This window comes from Heterodontus francisci, chromosome 7, assembly GCF_036365525.1.
Source record: "Heterodontus francisci isolate sHetFra1 chromosome 7, sHetFra1.hap1, whole genome shotgun sequence".
In the NCBI taxonomy this organism is placed as follows: domain Eukaryota; kingdom Metazoa; phylum Chordata; class Chondrichthyes; order Heterodontiformes; family Heterodontidae; genus Heterodontus; species Heterodontus francisci.
Genome location: NC_090377.1, coordinates 115,300,279 through 115,321,696, shown reverse-complemented (window position 1 = coordinate 115,321,696; position 21,418 = coordinate 115,300,279). Strand labels below are relative to the sequence as shown.

Sequence of the window (21,418 nt, the reverse complement as noted above, 5' to 3'; positions counted from 1 at the left end):
AACCTTTTAGCTGCCATGAGCCTCTCTTTCTCCAGGTGGGGCCTGGCCGTCTCACCCTCCCTATATCTGAGTGGCTGTTACACTAGGGCTCAGAGCACCCGAAACTTCTCATGTATGATCTAACTGCAACCTTTCCACTCGTACCACCAAACCAACTCTCTCCTCTCACCCCCATCTAAACCCCACTCTCCCATGCGATCCCCACTCACTCTATCCCTGATCCCCACTCTCTCTGTCTCTCCCCCCGATCCCCACCCCCGCCCATCCCCACCCTCGTTCCCCCCCGCTCCCCACTCTCTCTAACCCCCGCTCCCCATTCTCTCTCCCCGCCGCTCCCCACTCTCTCTCCCCCCCCTGCTCCCCACTCTCTCTCCCCCCCCTGCTCCCCACTCTCTCTCCCCCCCCTGCTCCCCATGCACTCTCCGCCCCATCCCCACCCTCTCTCCCCCGTGATCCCCACTTTCGCCGTTCCCCACTCTCTCTCCCCCCATCCCCTCGCTCTCTCCCCCCCACCCCGATCCCCACCCTCTCTCCCCCCGTGATGCACACCCCCCACCCCTCCTGAATCTCACTCCCTGTTACTGACTGTCTACTGTTTTCTTCCAGGCAAAAGGGGCTGATGGAACGTGACCTAATGTTTCATCGTAACCTGTTAGTGGAGGTTATCGGTCTGGAGCAGTCACAAAGCATCACCAGGCCCTGGGTCTTCTCCTACTTTGAGCTGATCGAGTTTCTGGGTCAGGAGACACCAGTGGAGGAGATAATGAAGGAGAGCAGCCACAGTGGGCAATGGGACTGAGCATGGAAGACAATAGCAGAGGTGCCCAATCTCTTTGCTGGCACTTCTCAATATAAGCAGACATCCTCCAGCCAGGAGGGTGAGGGTTCAGCCTTCGCACATCAGCCAGGGAAAGACTGATTACATCTATGAGAATTTATTGGTTAAATACATGCAGGCACAGAAATACACCCACACACATAAATACACATTCACGTTTACATGCACACAAGTGCACAGACATGAACGAACACATGCAAGCACACGCAGACATGCACACCTGTGTATCTGCATTTGCACACAGACACAGACAGAAATGCATACAACCATACACATAGACACTGACACAGGCAAACAATAATTAAAGCGCAGGTGACATTATGCCTCCAAGTGTCTCACACTGAGAGAAATTAGAGAAACGAAAGACATCTATGAGACAGTGCGTGCAGCAGAGGGAGTGCGTGTGAGCGGCAGAGTGTGAACAATAGAGGGAGTGTGAACAGTAGCAGGTGTGAAGAGTGAACATATCACAACAGAGCACCAGTAATCAAGTGTTGAAGGGACAGTCACAGTAATTTCTGTCAGGTAATAAACTTGCTAATTTAAAATTGTGGATCTGCTCTTTCGATACATATTTTCAAGGTAAGACACTCTTCAAAGTTGAAACATGTGCAATACGTTATTATTCACTGAGAAGCTCAGAGTGGGTCTGTGATCAGAATATAGTAGCTCCCCTGGGCTAAGGCAGGGAATCTCACTCTGGGTACCTGCCCCGCACTGCATCTAGCCACCCTTGCTGGACAATGGGTGGGAGCAGCCAATGAGCAGAGGATTAACCTGCCTGCAATGCTAGCCCTGGTCGAATGACCCAGTCACACTAACTGCCTGTGTTGGCAGATGAGGAATGGCCACTCGGATGAGGTACTGCTGGGGAGGGAAGGGAGGATTCAGCAAGGAAGAAACGCACAAGATTATCTTACAGCCAGAGAGGGAAATACAAAGTCAGAGCTCGTGCAGAGAACATTCAGCATTAAGTTAAAGCCTCACTCTCAGCCCCTCACAATTGCTTCAATTTTTTAATTCTTATAAAATGTAAAAAAAATTTGCTAGAAAACACTGCCAAGTTTATTGCAAAATAATCTGCCTAACGGTGTAATATATAAACTCTTCACTTTGGCTCAAAGCAGACCCAGACACAGAGCCCAGGGTTCGGCTTAAGCAGCAGCAATGCCATTGAAACAAAGAGTCCATCAGACAGAGAAGATCAGACAGACTCCATCCACCATCTCTACCCCTGCCATCCAGCACACATCATCAGGGACCCCAGGATCCACAGGAGACCCTAGCTCACTGCTCCCGGCACTGCAGTGGAGACGCTATGAGCAGTTGATGAAATTACTGAAGCTTTGAGTCACGGGGAAATAAAGTTTCTCCCTGAGGGTGTAACGGGGCTGCGGCATTTGAGTCTTGTCTTTCTTGTCTTTTTTCACACTGACATCCCGGTTGACGATGGTCAGAATGCTCAGCAGGTCCTCGCTGGAAAGGAACAGACAGTCCCGTCAGTTACAGTTACAGGCGCTCCAATCATCGCAGTCACTCCCAGTGCAACAAGGCCAGGCCAGTCCTGCCGAGTGAGCAGGCCAGCAGCCTGTGCTGGGAGAGATACACGACACACCCAACCACCACTCCTGATACCCCGAGACATGTCCACTCTTTGTGTCCCACACTCTCACTCCCTGTATGTCCCACACTCACTGTGCATAACCCATTCTCTCACTCCCCACTCCCTCTCTCCCCATTTGTCTCACAATCCCTCTCCCCATGTCTCTCTCTCCCCATGTGTCCCACACTCTCTCTCCCCACTCCCTCTCTCCCCATGTGTCCCACACTCTCTCTCCCTACTCCCTCTCTCCCCATTTGTCTCACAATCCCTCTCCCCATATCTCTCTCTCCCCATGTGTCCCACACTCTCTCCCCACTCCCTCTCTCCCCATTTGTCTCACAATCCCTCTTCCCATTTCTCTGTCTCCCTGTGTGTCCCACACACAGTTTCTCTCTCTCTCTCACTCTCTCTCCCCGTGTGATGCACTCCATCTCTCTTGGTGTCTCTCTCCATGTGTCCCACTCTGTCTCCCTCTCTCCGTGTCCAACTGTCTGCCTCACCTCGGGTGTCCCACACTTTCTGTTTCCCCGTGTGGCCCACGCTCTCTCCTCCCCACCACATGTGCTCCCAGTGCCCCATTTCCCCCGTCAGTGTGGGCAGGCCTGGTACCTGGGGCAGTGTTTCTCCAGGTTCTCGCATAGCGATTGGATATACCAGGTGCCCTGTTGAATATGTCGGAATGAGACGTATCCCTCCACTGTTGCCATGCCCAGGAGGAAGTCTGCCTCATCAGGGATGGTGGCACTCGTGCTGCTGACTGCATCCGACTCCAGCATGGGGCTGACGCTGCTGGGCTCGGTCCCAATGCTGCTGGGCTCGGTCCCAACGCTGCTGGGCTCGGTCCCAACGCTGCTGGGCTCGGTCCCAACGCTGCTGGGCTCGGTCCCAACGCTGCTGGGCTCGGTCTCAACGCTGCTGGGCACTGTCTCAACCCTGCTGGGCTCGGTCTCAACGCTGCTGGGCACTGTCTCAACTCTGCTGGGCTCGGTCTCAACCCTGCTGGGCTCGGTCCCAACGCTGCTGGGCTCGGCCCCAACGCTGCTGGGCTCGGCCCCAACGCTGCTGGGCTCGGCCCCAACCCTGCTGGACTCGCTCCCAACCCTGCTGGACTCGGTCTCAACCCTGCTGGACTCGGTCTCAACCCTGCTGGACTCGGTCTCAACCCTGCTGGACTCGATGCCAACACCGTCCTGTTTTTTGGAGCCCTGACAAGCCTGGATGAAGAAGAGCTTGGGCTTTTGCCGGAGGGAGTGGCATTGTGAGGCCGAGAATAAGGAGGTGATTTCTTGAATGGGGATCTGCTCTCCATCTGTGCCACACATCACACCCCTCTCGCCGTGGGTCAGGATGCAGCAGATAAAGCAATCATGGGACGTGTGATCCTTCTCCCGGTAACAGTTCATTTTCTCTCGCATCTCTTCAGCCGTAAGGTTCTCGAACCGGATCACCTGGAACGTCAGCCACCTGAAGACCCTCTCGAGTCGCTCTGTGGGGACAGAAGTTGGCCCAATAGTGAAACGGTTCCAGCCTCACTCACCAGGCCCAGAGCTACAAAGGTTCAGGGACAACAAGTCAATGATTCCAATAATTACCTGCATCCACGTTAGTCCCTCTGCGTTCTGGCATCTCTTTGAAGTTACTGTTGTTAATTATGACACAGTAGCCCCTTGGGTTACTCTCCATTTTGTACCTGCCCAGACTCTGTTGCAAATAAGAGAGTGTGAGATACAATATCGAAAATTACCACTGCATCCAGTCCCCAACATTCTCCGTTTGTTAAGTATCAGTCACACACACCTAGTGTGTCTTGGTTCTGTATCTCTTAATCCCCTAATCCAACAAAAATCAATCAATCTCTCAGTTTGGAAATTTTCAATTGAGCCCCAGCATGAACAGGTTTTAAGGAGAGCGAGTTCCAGATTTTCAGGACCCTCTGTGTAAAATGCCCCCCTATTCTAGACTCCCCCACCAGAGAATATAATATCTCTCTATTAGCTTAAACACCTCAATGAGATCAACCCTTAATCTTCTACATTCAAGGGGACAGCCTGTGCAACCTGCCCTCATAATTTAACCGTTCGAGCTCCAGTATCAGTCTGGTGAATCTGCACTACAAAGCCAATATATCCTTCCTGAGTGAACTGAGCACAGTGCTCCAGATGGGGTCTAATTAGAATTCTATACAACTAACATAACCTCCACACTGTTGTAACTCGCACCCTTCTGATAAAAGCTAACATTCCATCAGTATTTCTAATTTTTAGGAGCTGAATGAAAAAAACTAAACAGGAAAGACTAGACGAGAGCAGAGAATCAGTAAACGGTGCAGGTGCGTGAATTACTCCCACCTGGAGCTGAGAGTTCATGGTGATACTCTGGCTGGGGAAAGTATTGCCATCCTGCTCCCTCATATCTGCAAAAAAGCAAAAGGGGTAGGTTATCGGCAAATGCTGCATTTCCGACTGCATTCACATCATTGCCATATCAATTAAATGGTGTAATTTTAAACAGGGTGCAGGAGCAGAAAGACCTGTGGGTATACATACACAAATCTTTGAAGGTGGCAGAAAGCTGTTAAATAAAGCATACCGGAATCCTGGCCTTTAAAAATTCCCAATTTTCTTTAGGCAATTTTAATTTTAAATTCTGTCTCTTTGTCCTTGAAATGCTGCACCCAGCAGAACTTTCCTGGATCCAAGTTCTCTGGACCCATACAAATTTGAATTATATTTGAGCAGCACAGCACCCAGTTTGGAGTCGCCTACAATCAGAGGAAAATATTTCAGCCTCTCGGTCACTTTATAGAGATTACAATCAGCGCCCAGACCAAGAAGTCTCCACTGGTAATTGGTTTCCACCTGATACCTCCCCACAAAACATTTTTTACACAGGGACAGCAAAAGGCCATTCAGCCCTTCAAGCCTATTCTGCCATTCAATGAGATCATGACATGATCTGTATTTTAACTCCATCCCCCACCTTGACTTCATATCCCTTAATGCTCTGGTCTAGCAAAAATCTATCAATGTCAGATTTAAAATTATTAATTGAGCCAGCATCTACTTTTCATGGGAGAGAGTTCCACACTTCTGCCACCCTTACTGTGAAGAAATGTTTCCTAACTTCTCTCCCGAATGGCCTGGCTCTAATTTTAAGGTTATGTCCTCTGTGCTGTACTGCCCCACCTGTGGAAAATATTTCTCACTGTCTACACTTTCAATTCCCATCAAAATCCTGAAAACCTCAATAAAATCATCCCTTAACCATTCATATTCCAGGGAATACAAGACTAGTTTATGCCATCTCTCCTCATAATCTATCTCTTGGAAACCGGGTATCATTCTAGTGAATCTCCTCTGCATTCCTCCCAAGCTGTTCAATCAGATGAATATTTTGCCATCTATCACAGGGGCATGTACCCTATCAATCAGTCTGTTATGTGGCACTCCATCTAATGCCTTCCTGAAACGCAACTGATACCATCCACTGCCTCACCCTTCAGCCATCAGACACGTGAGCTCCTTACCCTAGGACACTGGGCAGACCTGACCTGCGCCTCCTAACCCTAGCTGGCTCTCACCAATCAGACACTGCCATTCCCAATACATCCTCATTGATCCCTCATCATATTCTCAAACACCTTCCATACAGTCAGGGCGAGACTCTCGTCTGTAATTGAAGGCATGTCGCTTGTCTTTTTTTTTTAGAAATGGGAGTCACATTCATTACTTTCCAACACATCATCTACCTTTTTCTCGCCTTCTCACCTTTCTCTCTCTTTCCCAGTCTCCCACACTCACTCACTCTTGCTCCATCTCCTCTGTCACTCAGTGCCTTCCTCTTTCATTCAATCTCGCTTTCACCATCTGCTTTCTGCCTCTCAGCATCTCCCTAGCTCTCTGTCTATTCACTCTCTCTTCTCTCCAACACTGTCCATCTCTCTCCCCTCTCCAGATGGATTTGGTTACCTTGAATCGTGATGTTGCTATGTGAATCCGATACAGGAGCTTGCTGATCCTGTGAGACTGAAATATGAACATAAAACAGAGGGTAGGTTAGAGGTGGAGTCTGCAGACCCAGTCTGTCACTGTCAACTAACCAGGGTAGGGGGCAGAAGGACAACTTGTTAAAATGATTTTCATTAACCTCTGTATGCAAGAAATGAGCTATTCGCACCTGGGGGCATTACAGCCAAGCCACCAACACACTCACAAACACAACACACACACTCACACGGAAATGCACACACACTCAGTCATAAACACACACTTAGAGACTCACACAGTCACAAACACACAGTCACAAAGTCACACACACACACACAGTCACACTCAGGCACACACACAAAGTCACACTCAGGCACACACACACAGGATGCAATTTTAACTAAACTTGACTGACAGGAAACACGCAGGATCGGATGGAACACAAGATTCACACTCTACCCAATATCTGTTAATTGTATCTTTTTTTGTAATTTGACGGCATGTCACTTGTCTTTTTTTTAATTTGTTCATGGGATGTGAGCATCACGGGCAAAGCCAGCATTTGTTGCTCATCCCTAATTGCCCTTGAGACTTAAGACCAGAGGAAAGATAAAAGCTACCAAGTGAATCCCGGTAGTGTAATTAAACGCACCAGCAAGTTGTCTCAATACCGCCGATAATGAATTATGGGGTTCGAGCAACCTGAGGGGTCTCGGCCATTCCTGCATTGAACAGAAAGCGATTATGTCTGAGGATAGGTTCCCTGTCAATCCTAAAGTATCAACTGAAAACTTTGGATACACAGAGCTGGTCAGGTGGCAGGTGAAAGAGCAAAGGGCAGTGTAACACTCTGGCTGCACAGTATCCATCAGCACTCTCAGTCTTCCATCCTCTGCCTGCTCCAGTACCTATCAGTAGAACTCAAACATGGGACAGGGTCTCTCTGCAGTACCCTCTCCAACACCCTGTCCCCTGGCAGACACTGATCATGGGCCTCTGTGTCTCCATTCATACAGTCAAAGGATGGTGACAGAGATGCATTTATTCGGGGTGGGGTTATCCCAGCTCCCAATGAGGGGGAGAATCCTATTATTGGAGTGGGTTTATCCCAGCTCCCAATGAGGGGGAGAATCCTATTATTGGAGTGGGTTTATCCCAGCTCCCAATGAGGGGGAGAATCCTATTATTGGAGTGGGTTTATCCCAGCTCCCAATGAGGGGGAGGATCCTATTATTGGAGTGGGTTTATCCCAGCTCCCAATGAGGGGGAGGATCCTATTATTGGAGTGGGTTTATCCCAGCTCCCAATGAGGGGAGGATCCTATTATTGGAGTGGGTTTATCCCAGCTCCCAATGAGGGGGAGGATCCTATTATTGGAGTGGGTTTATCCCAGCTCCCAATGAGGGGGAGGATCCTATTATTGGAGTGGGTTTATCCCAGCTCCCAATGAGGGGGAGGATCCTATTATTGGAGTGGGTTTATCCCAGCTCCCAATGAGGGGGAGGATCCTATTATTGGAGTGGGTTTATCCCAGCTCCCAATGAGGGGGAGGATCCTATTATTGGAGTGGGTTTATCCCAGCTCCCAATGAGGGGGAGGATCCTATTATTGGAGTGGGTTTATCCCAGCTCCCAATGAGGGGGAGGATCCTATTATTGGAGTGGGTTTATCCCAGCTCCCAATGAGGGGAGGATCCTATTATTGGAGTGGGTTTATCCCAGCTCCCAATGAGGGGGAGGATCCTATTATTGGAGTGGGTTTATCCCAGCTCCCAATGAGGGGGAGGATCCTATTATTGGAGTGGGTTTATCCCAGCTCCCAATGAGGGGGAGGATCCTATTATTGGAGTGGGTTTATCCCAGCTCCCAATGAGGGGGAGGATCCTATTATTGGAGTGGGTTTATCCCAGCTCCCAATGAGGGGGAGAATCCTATTATTGGAGTGGGTTTATCCCAGCTCCCAATGAGGGGGAGGATCCTATTATTGGAGTGGGTTTATCCCAGCTCACAATGAGGGGGAGAATCCTATTATTGGAGAAGGGTTATCCCAGCTCACAATGAGGGGGAGAATCCTATTTTTGGAGTGGGTTTATCCCAGCTCACAATGAGGGGGAGAATCCTATTATTGGAGAAGGGTTATCCCAGCTCCCATAGAGTGCATGGGAGGGGCCTGTTGTTAGCATCTTGCATCCCTTACCAGTCCCTACCCTCATTATCCCCATCCCCCCACCCAACCACTCCCTCCACCTCCAACCACATTTCCTCCCCAAAGCTCTCCTCTTCTCATATTGCCTCCTCCTCTCAGAGTCATTACAGCACAGGAAGCGGCCATTTGGCCCATAAAATCCATGCTGTCTCTCTGCAGAACAATCCAATCAGTCCCATTCCCCCACTCTATCCCCATAGCCCTGCAAGTTTATTTCCCTCAAGTGTTCATCCAGTTTCCTTTTGAAATCATTCATCATCTTCACTTCCACCACCATCCTGGACAGCGAGTTCCAGCCATTACCACTCGCTGCATAAAAAGGTCTTCCTCACATCCCCTATGTATCTCTTGCCCAGAACCACAAATCGATGGCCCCTAATCCTGGTACCATCAACTAATGGAAACAGCTTTTATTTGTCTATCTTATCTAAGCCTATCATAATCTTGTACACTTCTATCAAATCTCCCCTCAATCTCCTTTGCTCCAGGGATTGCAACCCCAGCTTCTCCAACCTAACCTTGTAGCTAAAATTCCTCATCCCTGGAATCATTCTGGTAAATCTCCTCTCCACCCTCCCAAGGACCCTCAGATCCTTCCTAAAGTGTGGTTACCAGAAATGGGCACAATACTCCAGTCTGGGACAAACCAGAGCTTTATAAAGGTTCTCACTGAACTCATGGTTGGTGCCTGTCCCCTTAGTCAGATTGTGCACCCTGAACATGAGCCATTCTTAACAGCACAACGAGCATGAGGCATACTGACAACATATGGTGGCTCTCGAGGAATCACAACATAAGGGGCAGTCTCGGGAGTCGGAGTCAGCACCGGAGAAGATTTCTCACCCTGCCCGCTTGCTGAATTAATAAAGGAACAGATCAGCAACAGGGCCGCAGAGTTACAAGTTTAGATATAAACTATCCATCTGTGCTAGGGTAGGGGATCTCGAGTGGGGAGTAGTTGTTCCTACAGTCAGACCCAGCACCCATTGATTTCCAGAAGTCGAATACAGTGCAGACACAGAAGGAACGGCCCCAAATACTAGATCTGTATAGAGCCCATCTGGGCCCTGGAGAGGAGAAAGGAGAGGAGAGGGAAGAGGACAGGAAAGGGGCGGGGAGGGGTGGAGGCTGAGGTAGATAAATTCTTGACTAACAAGGGATTCTAAGGGTATTGGGGGTAGGCAATAGTAGGAAAGTGGAGTTGAGGCCATTATCAGATCAGCCATGATCTTGTTAAATGGCAAAGCAGGCTCGAAGGGGCTGAATGGCCTACTCCTGCTCCAAAATCATATGTTTGTAGGAGAGGAGTAGAGTGCCGGGGTCTGTTGTGAGCTGTCACTGATCTTTGTTGCTCTCTTTAGCCATTTTGAACGGAAGGTTGGAACCACTGCCCGTCTCGTGGACGACCCTGCCCACTGTCCAGCACTCACCATGAGCCACCTGCCCTGCCTGCTGACCACCATCCGCTTACCCTGCCCACCATCCACTGCCCGCTGACCACCATCGCTTAACCTGCCCACCATCCACTGCCTGCTGACCACCATCGCTTAACCTGCTCAGCATCCACTGCCCGTTGACTACCATCCGCTTAACCTGCCCACCATCCACTGCCCGTTGACTACCATCTGCTTAACCTGCTCACCATCCACTGCCCGTTGACTACCATCCGCTTAACCTGCTCACCATCCACTGCCTGCTGACCACCATCCGCTTAACCTGCTCAGCATCCACTGCCTGCTGACCACCATCCGCTTAACCTGCTCACCATCCAGTGCTCACTGCCTACTGACCACCATCCGCTTAACCTGCCCACCATCCACTGCCCGCTGACCACCATCCGCTTAACCTGCCCACCATCCACTGTTCACTGCCTACTGACTGCCATCCAAACCTGCCCACCATCCACTACCCGCTGCCTACTGACCGCCATCCATTTAACCTGCTCCCTGCCTACTGACTGCCATCCGCTTAACCTGCCCACCATCCACTGCTCACTGCCTACTGACCACCATCCACTGCCTGCTCCCCACTGACCGCCATCCGCTACCTACCATCCACTGCCCCCTGCCTACTGACCGCCATCCACTGCCCCCTACTGACCACCATCCACTACCCGCTGCCTACTGACCACCATCCGCTTACCCTCCCACCATCCACTGGCCGCTGCCCCCTGCAAGCTGGAACTGAGGCCAACTGAGAAACCACCCCCCCCCCCCCCAACTACCATTTAAGGGGATATTTCAGAATACGCAGAATAGATACATTTCAATGAGAAAGAAAAATTCCACGGGTGGGACCCACCATCCGTGGTTAACTAAAACAGTTAAAGATAATATCAAACTTAAAGAAAAAGCCTATAATGCGCAAAGATGGAAGGTCGGTCAGAGAATTGGACAGAATATAAAAAACAGCAAAGAATGACTAAAAGATTGATAAAGAAGGTAAAATTACAGTACAAAAGAAAGCAAGCTAGAAATATAAAAACAGATAGTAAGAGCTTCTATAGATATTTTAAAAAGAAAAGGGTTAACAAAGTGAGCATTGGTCCTATAGAAAATGAGTCTGGGGAATTAATAATGGATAATTAGAAGATGACAAATGAATTGAACAGATATCTTGCATCGGTCTTCACTATTGATGATACAAGTAACATCCCAGTATTAGGTGTAATTCGGGAAATGGAAGGGAGAGAGGAACTCAAGAAAATTACAATCACCAGGGAAGTGGTACTGAACAAATTGTTGGAGCTGCGGGCTGCAAGTCCCCGGGTCCTGATGGACTTCATCCCAGAGTGTTAAAAGAAGTGGCTAGTGAGATAGTTGATGTGTTAGTTTTAATTTTCCAAAATTCCCTAGATTCGGGAAAAGTTCCGTTAGATTGGAAAATAGCAAATGTAACTTGTTTATTCAAAAAGGGAGGAAGACAGAATGCAGGAAACTACAGGCCAGTTAGCTTAACATCTGTCTCAGGGAAAATGTTAGAAGCTATTATTAAAGACGTTATAGCAGGGCATTTAGAAAAAATCAAGGTAATCAGGCAGAGTCAACATGGTTTTGTGAAAGGGAAATCATGTTTAACCAATTTACTGGAGTTCTTTGAGGGAGTTACATGTGCTGTGGATAAAGGGGAACCAGTAGATGTATTGTACTTAGATTTCCAGAAGGCATTTGATAAGGTGCCACATCAAAGGTTATTGCAGAAAATAAAAGTTTATAGTGTAGGGGGTAACATATTGGCATGGACAGAAGATTGGCTGGCTAACAGGAAACAGAGGGTAGGTATAAATGGGTCATTTTCTGTTTGGCAAGATGTAACGAGTGGTGTGCCACAGGGATCTGTGCTGGGGCCTCAAATTTTCACAATTTATATCAATGACTTAGATGAAGGGACCCAAGGTATGGTTGCTAAATTTGCTGATGACACAAAGATAGGTAGGAAAGTAACTTGTGAAGAAGGTATAAGGGGACCACAAAGGTATATAGATAGGATAAGTGAGTGGGCAAAGACCTGGCACATGGAGCATAAAGTGGGAAAGTGGGAAATTGTCCACTTTGGCAGGAAGAATTTTAAAAAAGCATATTATCTAAATGGTGAGAGATTGCAGAGCTCTGAAATACAGAGGGATCTGGGTGTCCTAATGCATGAATTGCAAAAGGTTAGTATGCAGGTACAGCAAGTAATTAGGAAAGCTAATAGAATGTTATTTGGGTGGCGCAGTGGTTAGCACCGCAGCCTCACAGCTCCAGGGACCCGTGTTCAATTCTGGATACTGCCTGTGCGGAGTTTGCAAGTTCTCCTTGTGACTGTGCGGGTTTTCGCCGAGTGCTCTGGTTTCCTCCCACAACCAAAGACTTGCAGGTGATAGGTAAATTGGCCATTATAAATTGCCCCTAGTGTAGGTAGGTGGTAGGGAATATGGGATTACTGTAGGATTAGTATAAATGGGTGGTTGTTGGTTGGCACAGACTCAGTAGGCCGAAGGGCCTGTTTCAATGCTGTATCTCTAAATAAATAAAATAAATGTTATTGTTTATCATGAGGGGAATTGAATACAAAAGTAGGGAGGTTATGCTTCAGTTATACAGGGCATTGGTGAGACCACATCTGGAGTACTGTGTACAGGACTGGTCTCCTTATTTAAGGAAGGATGTAAATGCATTGGAGGCAGTTCAGAGAATGTTTATTAGACTGATACCTGGAATGGGCAGGCTGTCTTATGAGAAAAGATTGGACAGGCTAGGCTTGTATCCGCTGGAATTTAGAAAAGTAAGAGGCGACTTGATTGAAACATAAACGATCCTGTGGGGTCTTGACAGGGTGGATGCGGAAAGTATGTTTCCCCTTGTGGGAGAATCTCGAACTAGGGGTCATTGTTTAAAAAGGGGTCGCCCATTTAAGACTGAGATGAGGAGAAATTTGTTCTCTCAGAGGGTCGTGAGTCTTTAGAATTCTCTTCCTCAAAAGGCGGTGGAAGCAGAGTCTTTGAATATTTTTAAGGCAGAGGTAGATAGATTATTGATAAGCAAGCGGGTGAAAGGTTATTGGGGGTAGATGGAAATGTGGAGTAATCAGTTCACCAATGAACTTATTGAATGATGGATCAGGCTCAAAGGGCTGAGTGGTTCGTTACCCCTGGAGAGTTTGGACTCTGGGAATAAGGGGGCAGGATTGAGGTGGGAGTCAATCAGAGCTGGCCGATTAAATGAAATCACCAATCTATATCACACAGCAGAAAGGGAGCTTCTCTTTAAGGAAGTGAATTGGGGTGTTGTAATTTGCATTGTCGTGGCCACAGACTCATGCTCACAGACCATTCTCCACATTTCCCCCAGTCATACACTAGGCTGAGCTCAATGGCCATTACCTTCCTGTCTGTAATGATCAAACTTCTTCACTAAATACTCTCCAAGTTGCTTGCAGATGTCCTTCAGAAGCTCCATATTATCTTCTTCCAGCAATTCCTCCTTCTCCATTTCAATGAAGGCATCCAGCATTGTCTGAGGGAGAGGCATCACAGTTACACTACAAACTGTTAGTGAAGGGTTAATCAGACAAAGATATATTAACATCTCAATGTTAAATATAAACAGTAATTTTTTGATTGTACAAAAGCAAAGTAGGAGGGGTAACCAAAAGCTTGGTCTAAAAGATGGCTTTTGTGAATGGTGTTAAAGGAGACAAGGGAGATAGAGAGGCGGAGTGGGGAGGGACTTCCGGAACTTGGGGCCCAGGCAGCTCAAGGCGCAGCCACCAATAGCGGAGTGAGAGGGAGGAGAGAAGCAGAAAAGGCCAGAGTTTGGAAGGGAGAGTCAGGACAAGTTGTAGGACTTCGGTTTGGGAGATAGGGCTGGGCAGGGTCATGGAAAGATTTGAACAAGAGGATGAGTATTTTAAATTGACGACTTTGAGACTGCACAGTCAATGTAGATCAGATGCAATGGTTTCTGCCTCAACCACTTCCTGGGGCAAAGAAGCCCATACACCAACCCTCGGTACAAAGGAAGCTCTTCTCCCTCCCTCCTCATTCTAAGTCAGTTTTAAATTGATGACCCCTCATCACTGACTCTTCAAACAGAACAAATTGTCTTTCCTTATTCACTCTAACAAAATCATTCATTAATTTTAAAAAGTTCAATTACATATCCTCTTAGCTTTCTCTGCTCTGATGGAAACAGTCCAATTGTCTCTGGTCTCTCATTACTATAGTCTCCCATTCCTGGCATCATCCTAGTGAATCCACATTATACTGTCTCCATAATCTTAATGTCCTTTCTATAATGGGACACCAAAAACTATACACAGTACTCAAACTCTTGTCGAACCATTTAATTGGCATATATTTATTACTGCTTAACTCTTACACTCTCCAAAAAAACCCTAATTGATATTGCTCTGTTAATGGTTTTATCTCCCTTCACTCAGCCCTTCAGAGAATTATGGTATATGAACTTTTGGGTCTCTATTTTGGGCCACAGGAGAGGTACCAGTACAGGAGAGGGAGGGCAGTGAATGTGGTACCATTATTCAAGAAGGGTAGCAGGAATAAACCAGGTAATTACAGGCCGGTGAGTCTAATATCAGTGGTAGGGAAACTACTGGAAAAAATTCTGAGGGACAGGATTAATCTCCACTTGGAGAAGCAGGGATTAATCAAGGATAGTCAGCATGGTTTTGTCAAGGGGAGATCATGTCTGACAAATTTGATTGAATTTTGAGGAGGTGACTAGATGTGTAGATGAGGGCAAGGCAGTTGATGTAGTCTACACGGACTTCAGTAAGGCTTTTGATAAGGTCCAGCATGGGAGATTGGTTAAGAAGGTAAGAGCCCATGGGATCCAGGGCAATTTGGCAAATTGGATCCAAAATTGGCTTAGTGGCAAGAGGAAGAGGGTGATAGTCGAGGGTTGTTTTTGCGAGTGGAAGCCTGTGACTAGTGGTGTACTGCAGGGATCGGTGCTGGAAACCTTGCTGTTTGTAGTGTACATTAATGATTTAGACATGAATATAGGAGGTATGATCAGTAAGTTCGCAGATGACACGAAAATTGGTGGTGTCATAAATAGTGAGGAGGAAAGCCTTAGATTACAGCACGATATAGAGGGGCTGGTAAGATGGACAGAGCAGTGGCAAATGGAGTTTAATCCTGAGAAGTGTGAGGTGATGCATTTTGGGAGGATTAACAAGGCAAGGGAATATACAATGGATGGTAGGACCCTAGGAAGTACAGAGGGTCAGAGGGACCTTGGTGTACTTGTCCATAAATCACTGAAGGCAGCAGCACAGGTAGATAAGATGGTTAGGAAGGCATATGGGACACTTGCCTTTATTAGCCGAGGCACAGAATATAAGAGCAGGGAGGTTATGATGGAGCTGTATAAAATGCTAGTTAGGCCACAGTTGGAGTACTGTGTACAGTTCTGGTCGCCACACTATAGGAAGGATGTGATTGCACTGGAGAGGGTGCAGAGGAGATTCACCAGGATGTTGCCTGGGCTGGAGCATTTCAGCTATGAAGAGAGACTGCACATGTTTGGGTTATTTTCCTTAGAGCAGAGAAGGCTGACAGGAGACCTGATAGAGGTATACAAAATTATGAGGGGCATAGATAGGGTAGATGGGAAGAAACTTTTTCTATTAGCCAAGGGTTATTGAGGATAGATTTAAGGTAAGGGGCAGGAGGTTTAGAGGGGATTTGAGGAAAGAAATTTTCACCCAGAGGGTGGTTGGAATCTGGGACGCACTGCCTGAAGGAGTGGTAGAGGCAGAAACCCTCACAACTTTTAAGAAGTATTTAGATGAGCACTTGAAACGCTATAGCATACAAGGCTACAGGCCAAGTGCTGGAAAATGGGATTAGAATAGATAGGCTTGATGGCCGGCGCAGACACGATGGGCCAAAGGGCCTGTTTCTGTGCTGTATAACTCTATGACTCTGTTCATTCACACCCTCTAGTCCCTTTCCATTTAATGTACACTCTCATTCCTTGTTCCTCCTCCTCCATATATTTCACATTAAACTGCATCTGCCACCTGGCTCGCTCATTCCCCCAACCCCAGTGGTCTTCCTGGAATCTTTCACACTTCTCCCCAAGGTTTACCAAACCTCCTATCTGCGTGTTGATTGATGAGGGAAGGGCTGTAGATGTCATATACATGGACTTCAGTAAGGATAAGGTTCCCCATGGTAGGCTGATGGAGAAAGTGAAGTCGCATGGGGTCCGGGGTGTACTAGCGAGATGGATAAAGAACTGGCTGGGCAACAGGAGACAGAGAGTAGCAGTGGAAGGGGGTTTCTCAAAATGGAGACGTGTGACCAGTGGTGTTCCACAGGGATCCGTGCTGGGACCACTGTTGTTTGTGATATACATAAATGATTTGGAGGAAAGTATAGGTGGTCTGATTAGCAAGTTTGCAGACGACACTAAGATTGGTGGAGTAGCAGATAGTGAAGGGGACTGTCAGAGAATACAGCAGAATATAGATAGATTGGAGAGTTGGGCAGAGAAATGGCAGATGGAGTTCAATCAGGGCAAATGCGAGGTGATGCATTTTGGAAGATCCAATTCAAGAGTGAACTATACAGTAAATGGAAAAGTCCTGGGGAAAATTGATGTACAGAGAGATTTGGGTGTTCAGGTCCATTGTTCCCTGAAGGTGGCAACGCAGGTCAATAGAGTGGTCAAGAAGGCATACGGCATGCTTTCCTTCATCAGACGGGGTACTGAGTACAAGGGTTGGCAGGTCATGTTACAGTTGTATAAGACTTTGGTTCGGCCACATTTGGAATACTGCGTGCAGTTCTGGTCGCCACATTACCAAAAGGATGTGGATGCTTTGGAGAGGGTGCAGAGGAGGTTCACCAGGATGTTGCCTGGTATGGAGGGCGCTAGCTATGAAGAGAGGTTGAGTAGATTAGGATTATTTTCATTAGAAAGACGGAGGTTGAGGGGGGACCTAATTGAGGTGTACAAAATCATGAGAGGTATAGACAGGGTGGATAGCAAGAAGCTTTTTCCTAGAGTGGGGGATTCAATTACTAGGGGTCACGAGTTCAAAGTGAGAGGGGAAAAGTTTTGGGGGGATATGCGTGGAAAGTTCTTTACGCAGAGGGTGGTGGGTGCCTGGAACGCGTTGCCAGCGGAGGTGGTAGACGCGGGCACGATAGCGTCTTTTAAGATGTATCTAGACAGATACATGAATGGGCAGGAAGCAAAGAGATACAGACCCTTAGAAAATAGGCGACATGTTTAGACAGAGGATCTGGATCGGCGCAGGCTTGGAGGGCCGAAGGGCCTGTTCTTGTGCTGTAATTTTCTTTGTTCTTTGTTCTTAATTTTGAAATTCTAGAAGAAATTCAGTGAAAAACAAAGTACTAGATATGGGGAAAGGGCAGGGGAATGCAGCTAAGGGGATAGCTCTTTCACAGAGAAGGTGCAGGAGCGATAGACTGAGTGGTCTCTGTGCTATAAAATTCTATGCTGTACACAAGATAATACAGGCTGGAATGTGTTAGATACCAAATACAACACAACCCATTGCACTTACTGTGATACTTTCCAGCTTAGATTTGGATAGATGGTTGTGCAAGAAAAGTTTCACAGTCTCCAAGTCCTTCATAGTGATATCCTCTGACACCTCAAACAAAAGCTGTCTGCAATTAGAAGCAAGTTTACAACATAAATCAGGTCTCAGCAGCTGAGCAAGCTGGCTCAAATGGAATTCTCTCCAATTCTTCAGAGAAGGAATCTGACTCAGTGCAAAACTACTCAACTATTAGAAATCCATTTCAAAAATGAAAGTGAAGGTATATTGTTTAGAACTTTTCATACAGTTCACTGTCTCATCAAACATACTGAGGGCAGCACAGATTAGATACAGAGTAAAGCTCCCTTTCCACTGTACCCATTAAACACTTCCAGGGCAGGTACAGCACAGGGTTAGATACAGAGGAAAGCTTCCGCTACACTGTCCCATCAAACACTCCCAGGGCAGGTACAGGTATGTTTAAATACTGTAACTTTTTGTTTTAAACAGTGGTCCTTCTCTCCTGTTCCCCTCCCCCAATCCGCTGCTCCATTGGGAGCTTCAGTGTCTGGTGAGATCGGCTCATTTGTAGATGTGGGAATACTCACCACTGCTGGCCATGTGATTTGACAGCTGTAGTGGGAAGCAGCAGGGAATGCCAGACGTCACACAGCTTAGGCAGCCCTAGCAGCTCCCCTCATTGCAAACCACCTGAGATGAGTGTGAAGGAGGGTCGGCAAACTAGCAGTCGGCCATGAGTAACATCGAACTCACCTGTATGATGAGATCCTTGCTTTCCCGGGAACTTTCAGCTCCTTGCAGATCTGATGTCTGTCGTAATTCATCTTCTTCAGGAGCTTGAATTGTTTGATCCGGTACAGGAGCTCCGCGACAATGAAGTTATCGTTCACATCGAGAAGGCCCTGCTCTTGCAGAGAGCTGAAGAGTTTGTGCCCGGAATCAGCCTTTCCAAGCCGGTTGCTGTTCAACAAATCTCGGCAAAGAAACTTCATAGCCTTCAGTTCATCGGAGCCCAGGTTCTCACTGATGTGGTTGAGAAGAGCTTGGAACTGGAAACTGGTGTCATCCATCCTGGCTTCAAATGCCTGCATTGGCAGAGAGTACATGGGCATTAGAACCCCTTCACAGACCGTGTGAACTCCCAACTCTGACAAACACACCCTTCCTTTTCCACACCCTATCTCCACCACCCAGGCATATTTCCCCATCTCACCAACCCCAGGGATCACTGGATAGTGATCCTGAGCAGGGACACTGGCTGAATTCCCTTGTCTCTCTAACTCAGGGATCACTAGACAGTGATCAGGAGCAGGAGGCCTGGCTGATTTCCCCTCTCTCTCTAACTCAGGGATCACTGGATAGTGATCAGGAGCAGGAGGCCCGGCTGATTTCCCGTCCCTCTAACTCAGGGATCACTGGATAGTGATCAGGAGCAGGAACACTGGCTGATTTCCCCTGTCTCTCTCTAACTCAGGGATCACTGGATAGTGATCAGGAGCAGATACACTGGCTGATTTCCCCTGTCTATCTCTAACTCAGGGATCACTGGACAGTGATCAGGAGCAGGAACACTGGCTGATTTCCCCTGTCTCTCTGACCCAAAGATCACTGGATAGTGATCAGGAGCAGGAAGCCTGGCTGATTTCCCCTGTCTCTCTAACTCAGGGATCACTGGACAGTGATCAGGAGCAGGAACACTGGCTGATTTCCCCTCTCTCTCTAAGCGGCACAGTGGTGCAGTGGTTAGCACTGCAGCCTCACAGCTCCAGTGACCCGGGTTCAATTCTGGGTCCTGCCTGTGTGGAGTTTGCAAGTTCTCCCTGTGTCTGCGTGGGTTTTGTCCGGGTGCTCCGGTTTCCTCCCACAAGCCAAAAGACTTGCAGGTTGGTAGGTAAATTGGCCATTATAAATTGCCCTTAGTATAGGTAGGTGGTAGGGAAATATAGGGACAGGTGGGGATGTGGTAGGAATATGGGATTAGTGTAGGATTAGTATAAATGGGTGGTTGATGGTCGGCACAGACTCGGTGGGCCGAAGGGCCTGTTTCAGTGCTGTATCTCTAAACTAAACTAAACTAAACTCAGGGATCACTTGATAGTGATCAGGAGCAGGAACACTGGCTGATTTCCCATGTCTCTCTAACTCAGGGATCACTGACAGTGATCAGGAACAGAAACATTGGCTGATTTCCCCAGTCTCTCTGACCCAGAGATCACTGGATCGTGATCAGGAGCAGGAAGCCTGGCTGATTTCCCCTGTCTCTAACTCAGGGATCACTGGATAGTGATCAGGAGCAGGAACACTGGCTGGTTTCCCCTCTCTCTAACTCAGGGATCACTGGATAGTGATCAGGAGCAGGAACACTGGCTGATTTCCCCTCTCTCCAACTCAGGGATCACTGGATAGTGATCAGGAGCAGGAAGCCTGGCTGATTTCCCCTCTCTCTAACTCAGGGATCACTGGATAGTGATCAGGAGCAGGACGCCTGCCTGATTTCCCCTGTCTCTCTAACTCAGGGATCACTGGATAGTGATCAGGAGCAGGAACACTGGCTGGTTTCCCCTCTCTCTAACTCAGGGATCACTGGATAGTGATCAGGAGCAGGACGCCTGCCTGATTTCCCCTGTCTCTCTAACTCAGGGATCACTGGATAGTGAGCAGGAACACTGGCTGGTTTCCCCTCTCTCTAACTCAGGGATCACTGGATAGTGATCAGGAGCAGGAACACTGGCTGATTTCCCCTCTCTCCAACTCAGGGATCACTGGATAGTGATCAGGAGCAGGAAGCCTGGCTGATTTCCCCTCTCTCTAACTCAGGGATCACTGGATAATGATCAGGAGCAGGAAGCCTGGCTGATTTCCCATGTCTCTCTAACTCAGGGATCACTGGATAGTGATCAGGAGCAGGAATACTGGCTGATTTACCCTGTCTGTTACACTGTTGCCGGATCGAGAGTAGTTACATTGCCGGGGATACATTGTATCGCTGTTGCGGAACGTATCAGTATCATTGCCGCCGGCTCCAGCCCCTCGGATCGGGGACAGGCCGGGACCGTGGCGGCTCTGATTTGCTCCCTGTGTTTGTGTCGCGGCGGCGGTCGAGCAGCACTCACCTGAGTACCGGGTCGGCGGCGGCGGAACCGACCAGAATCGGTGCCCGGTCTGCGGCCTCATCATCGGATGCGGAAGTTTGTGTTCGGTGACTGAGAGCTGAGTCATTGCAGCAGTGATGGTTCCGGGAGCCGGGGAAATACCCTGAACAACACCCAGAAAACAGATTGTCATTATCCCGGAGAAACAGAGTGCAATTGCCCAGAGGAAACACAGTGAATTTACCCCGGGAATTAGAATGCAAATACCCCTGGAAACAGACTGCATCTGCCCTGGGAAAAAGAGTGCAATACCCAGGGAAACAGAACGCAAATAACCTGGGAAACAAAGTACAATTACCCCGGGGAAATAGAGTGCAAATACCCAGGAAACCACAGTGCATTTACCCCGAGAAAACACAGTTCAATTACCGACTGAAACGGAGTCCAAATGCCCCAGGGAAGCACAGTGCACCCTCGGAAACAGAGAGCAATTACCATAGAAAGCAGAGTGCAAACGTCAAGGGGAAAAGAGTGAAAATACCCCGGGAAACAAAGTGCAATTACCCAGGGAAAGAGAGTGCAAATGCCCCGGGAATTACCCAGGAAACCACAGTGCAACTACCCCAGGAAATAAAGTGCAATTACCCAG

At 48.0% G+C, this 21,418-nt stretch overlaps 2 protein-coding genes across 6 annotated transcripts in view; one reads left to right on the top strand and one right to left on the bottom strand.

The window, feature by feature from the left end:
* Window positions 1–2,220, top strand: part of LOC137372249 (uncharacterized protein KIAA2012-like) — a 109,190-nt gene extending 106,970 nt beyond the window's left edge. For 3 of the 4 annotated variants that reach the window (XM_068035937.1, XM_068035936.1, XM_068035938.1), the window contains exon 27: window positions 607–2,220. In XM_068035937.1, the coding sequence (XP_067892038.1) occupies window positions 607–799 (193 nt within the window). In that variant the 3' untranslated portion in view covers window positions 800–2,220. The remainder of the gene's footprint in view (window positions 1–606) is intronic. The other variant, XM_068035939.1, reaches the window with a different exon arrangement.
* LOC137372250 (caspase-8-like) lies at window positions 1,881–20,914 on the bottom strand. 2 transcript variants are annotated; one of them, XM_068035942.1, is made up of 9 exons: window positions 20,791–20,914; window positions 18,431–18,762; window positions 17,678–17,783; window positions 13,497–13,629; window positions 6,410–6,466; window positions 4,790–4,854; window positions 4,034–4,142; window positions 3,051–3,927; window positions 1,881–2,314 (listed from the first exon to the last, which is right to left on the bottom strand). In XM_068035942.1, exons 2-9 carry the CDS (start codon window positions 18,745–18,747, stop codon window positions 2,155–2,157), a joined length of 1,824 nt encoding a protein of 607 aa, XP_067892043.1. In that variant the 5' UTR covers window positions 18,748–18,762; window positions 20,791–20,914; the 3' UTR covers window positions 1,881–2,154. The 2 variants fall into 2 exon arrangements, with proteins under 2 accessions (XP_067892043.1, XP_067892041.1); XM_068035940.1 differs by lacking the exon at window positions 20,791–20,914 and adding an exon at window positions 20,603–20,754.
* Window positions 20,915–21,418: the final 504 nt, after the last annotated feature.

Excerpts from the sequence above, each read along its gene's own strand:
- LOC137372250 (XM_068035940.1), bottom strand. The coding sequence starts at position 20,656 with ATGTATCCCCGGCAATGTAACTACTCTCGATCCGGCAACAGTGTAACA. Across the intron at positions 6,467-13,496 it reads TGATCATTACAGACAGGAAG|TCTCACAGGATCAGCAAGCT; the intron begins GTAATGGCCATT and ends TTCATATTTCAG. Across the intron at positions 4,855-6,409 it reads TAGCAACATCACGATTCAAG|ATATGAGGGAGCAGGATGGC; the intron begins GTAACCAAATCC and ends GCTTTTTTGCAG.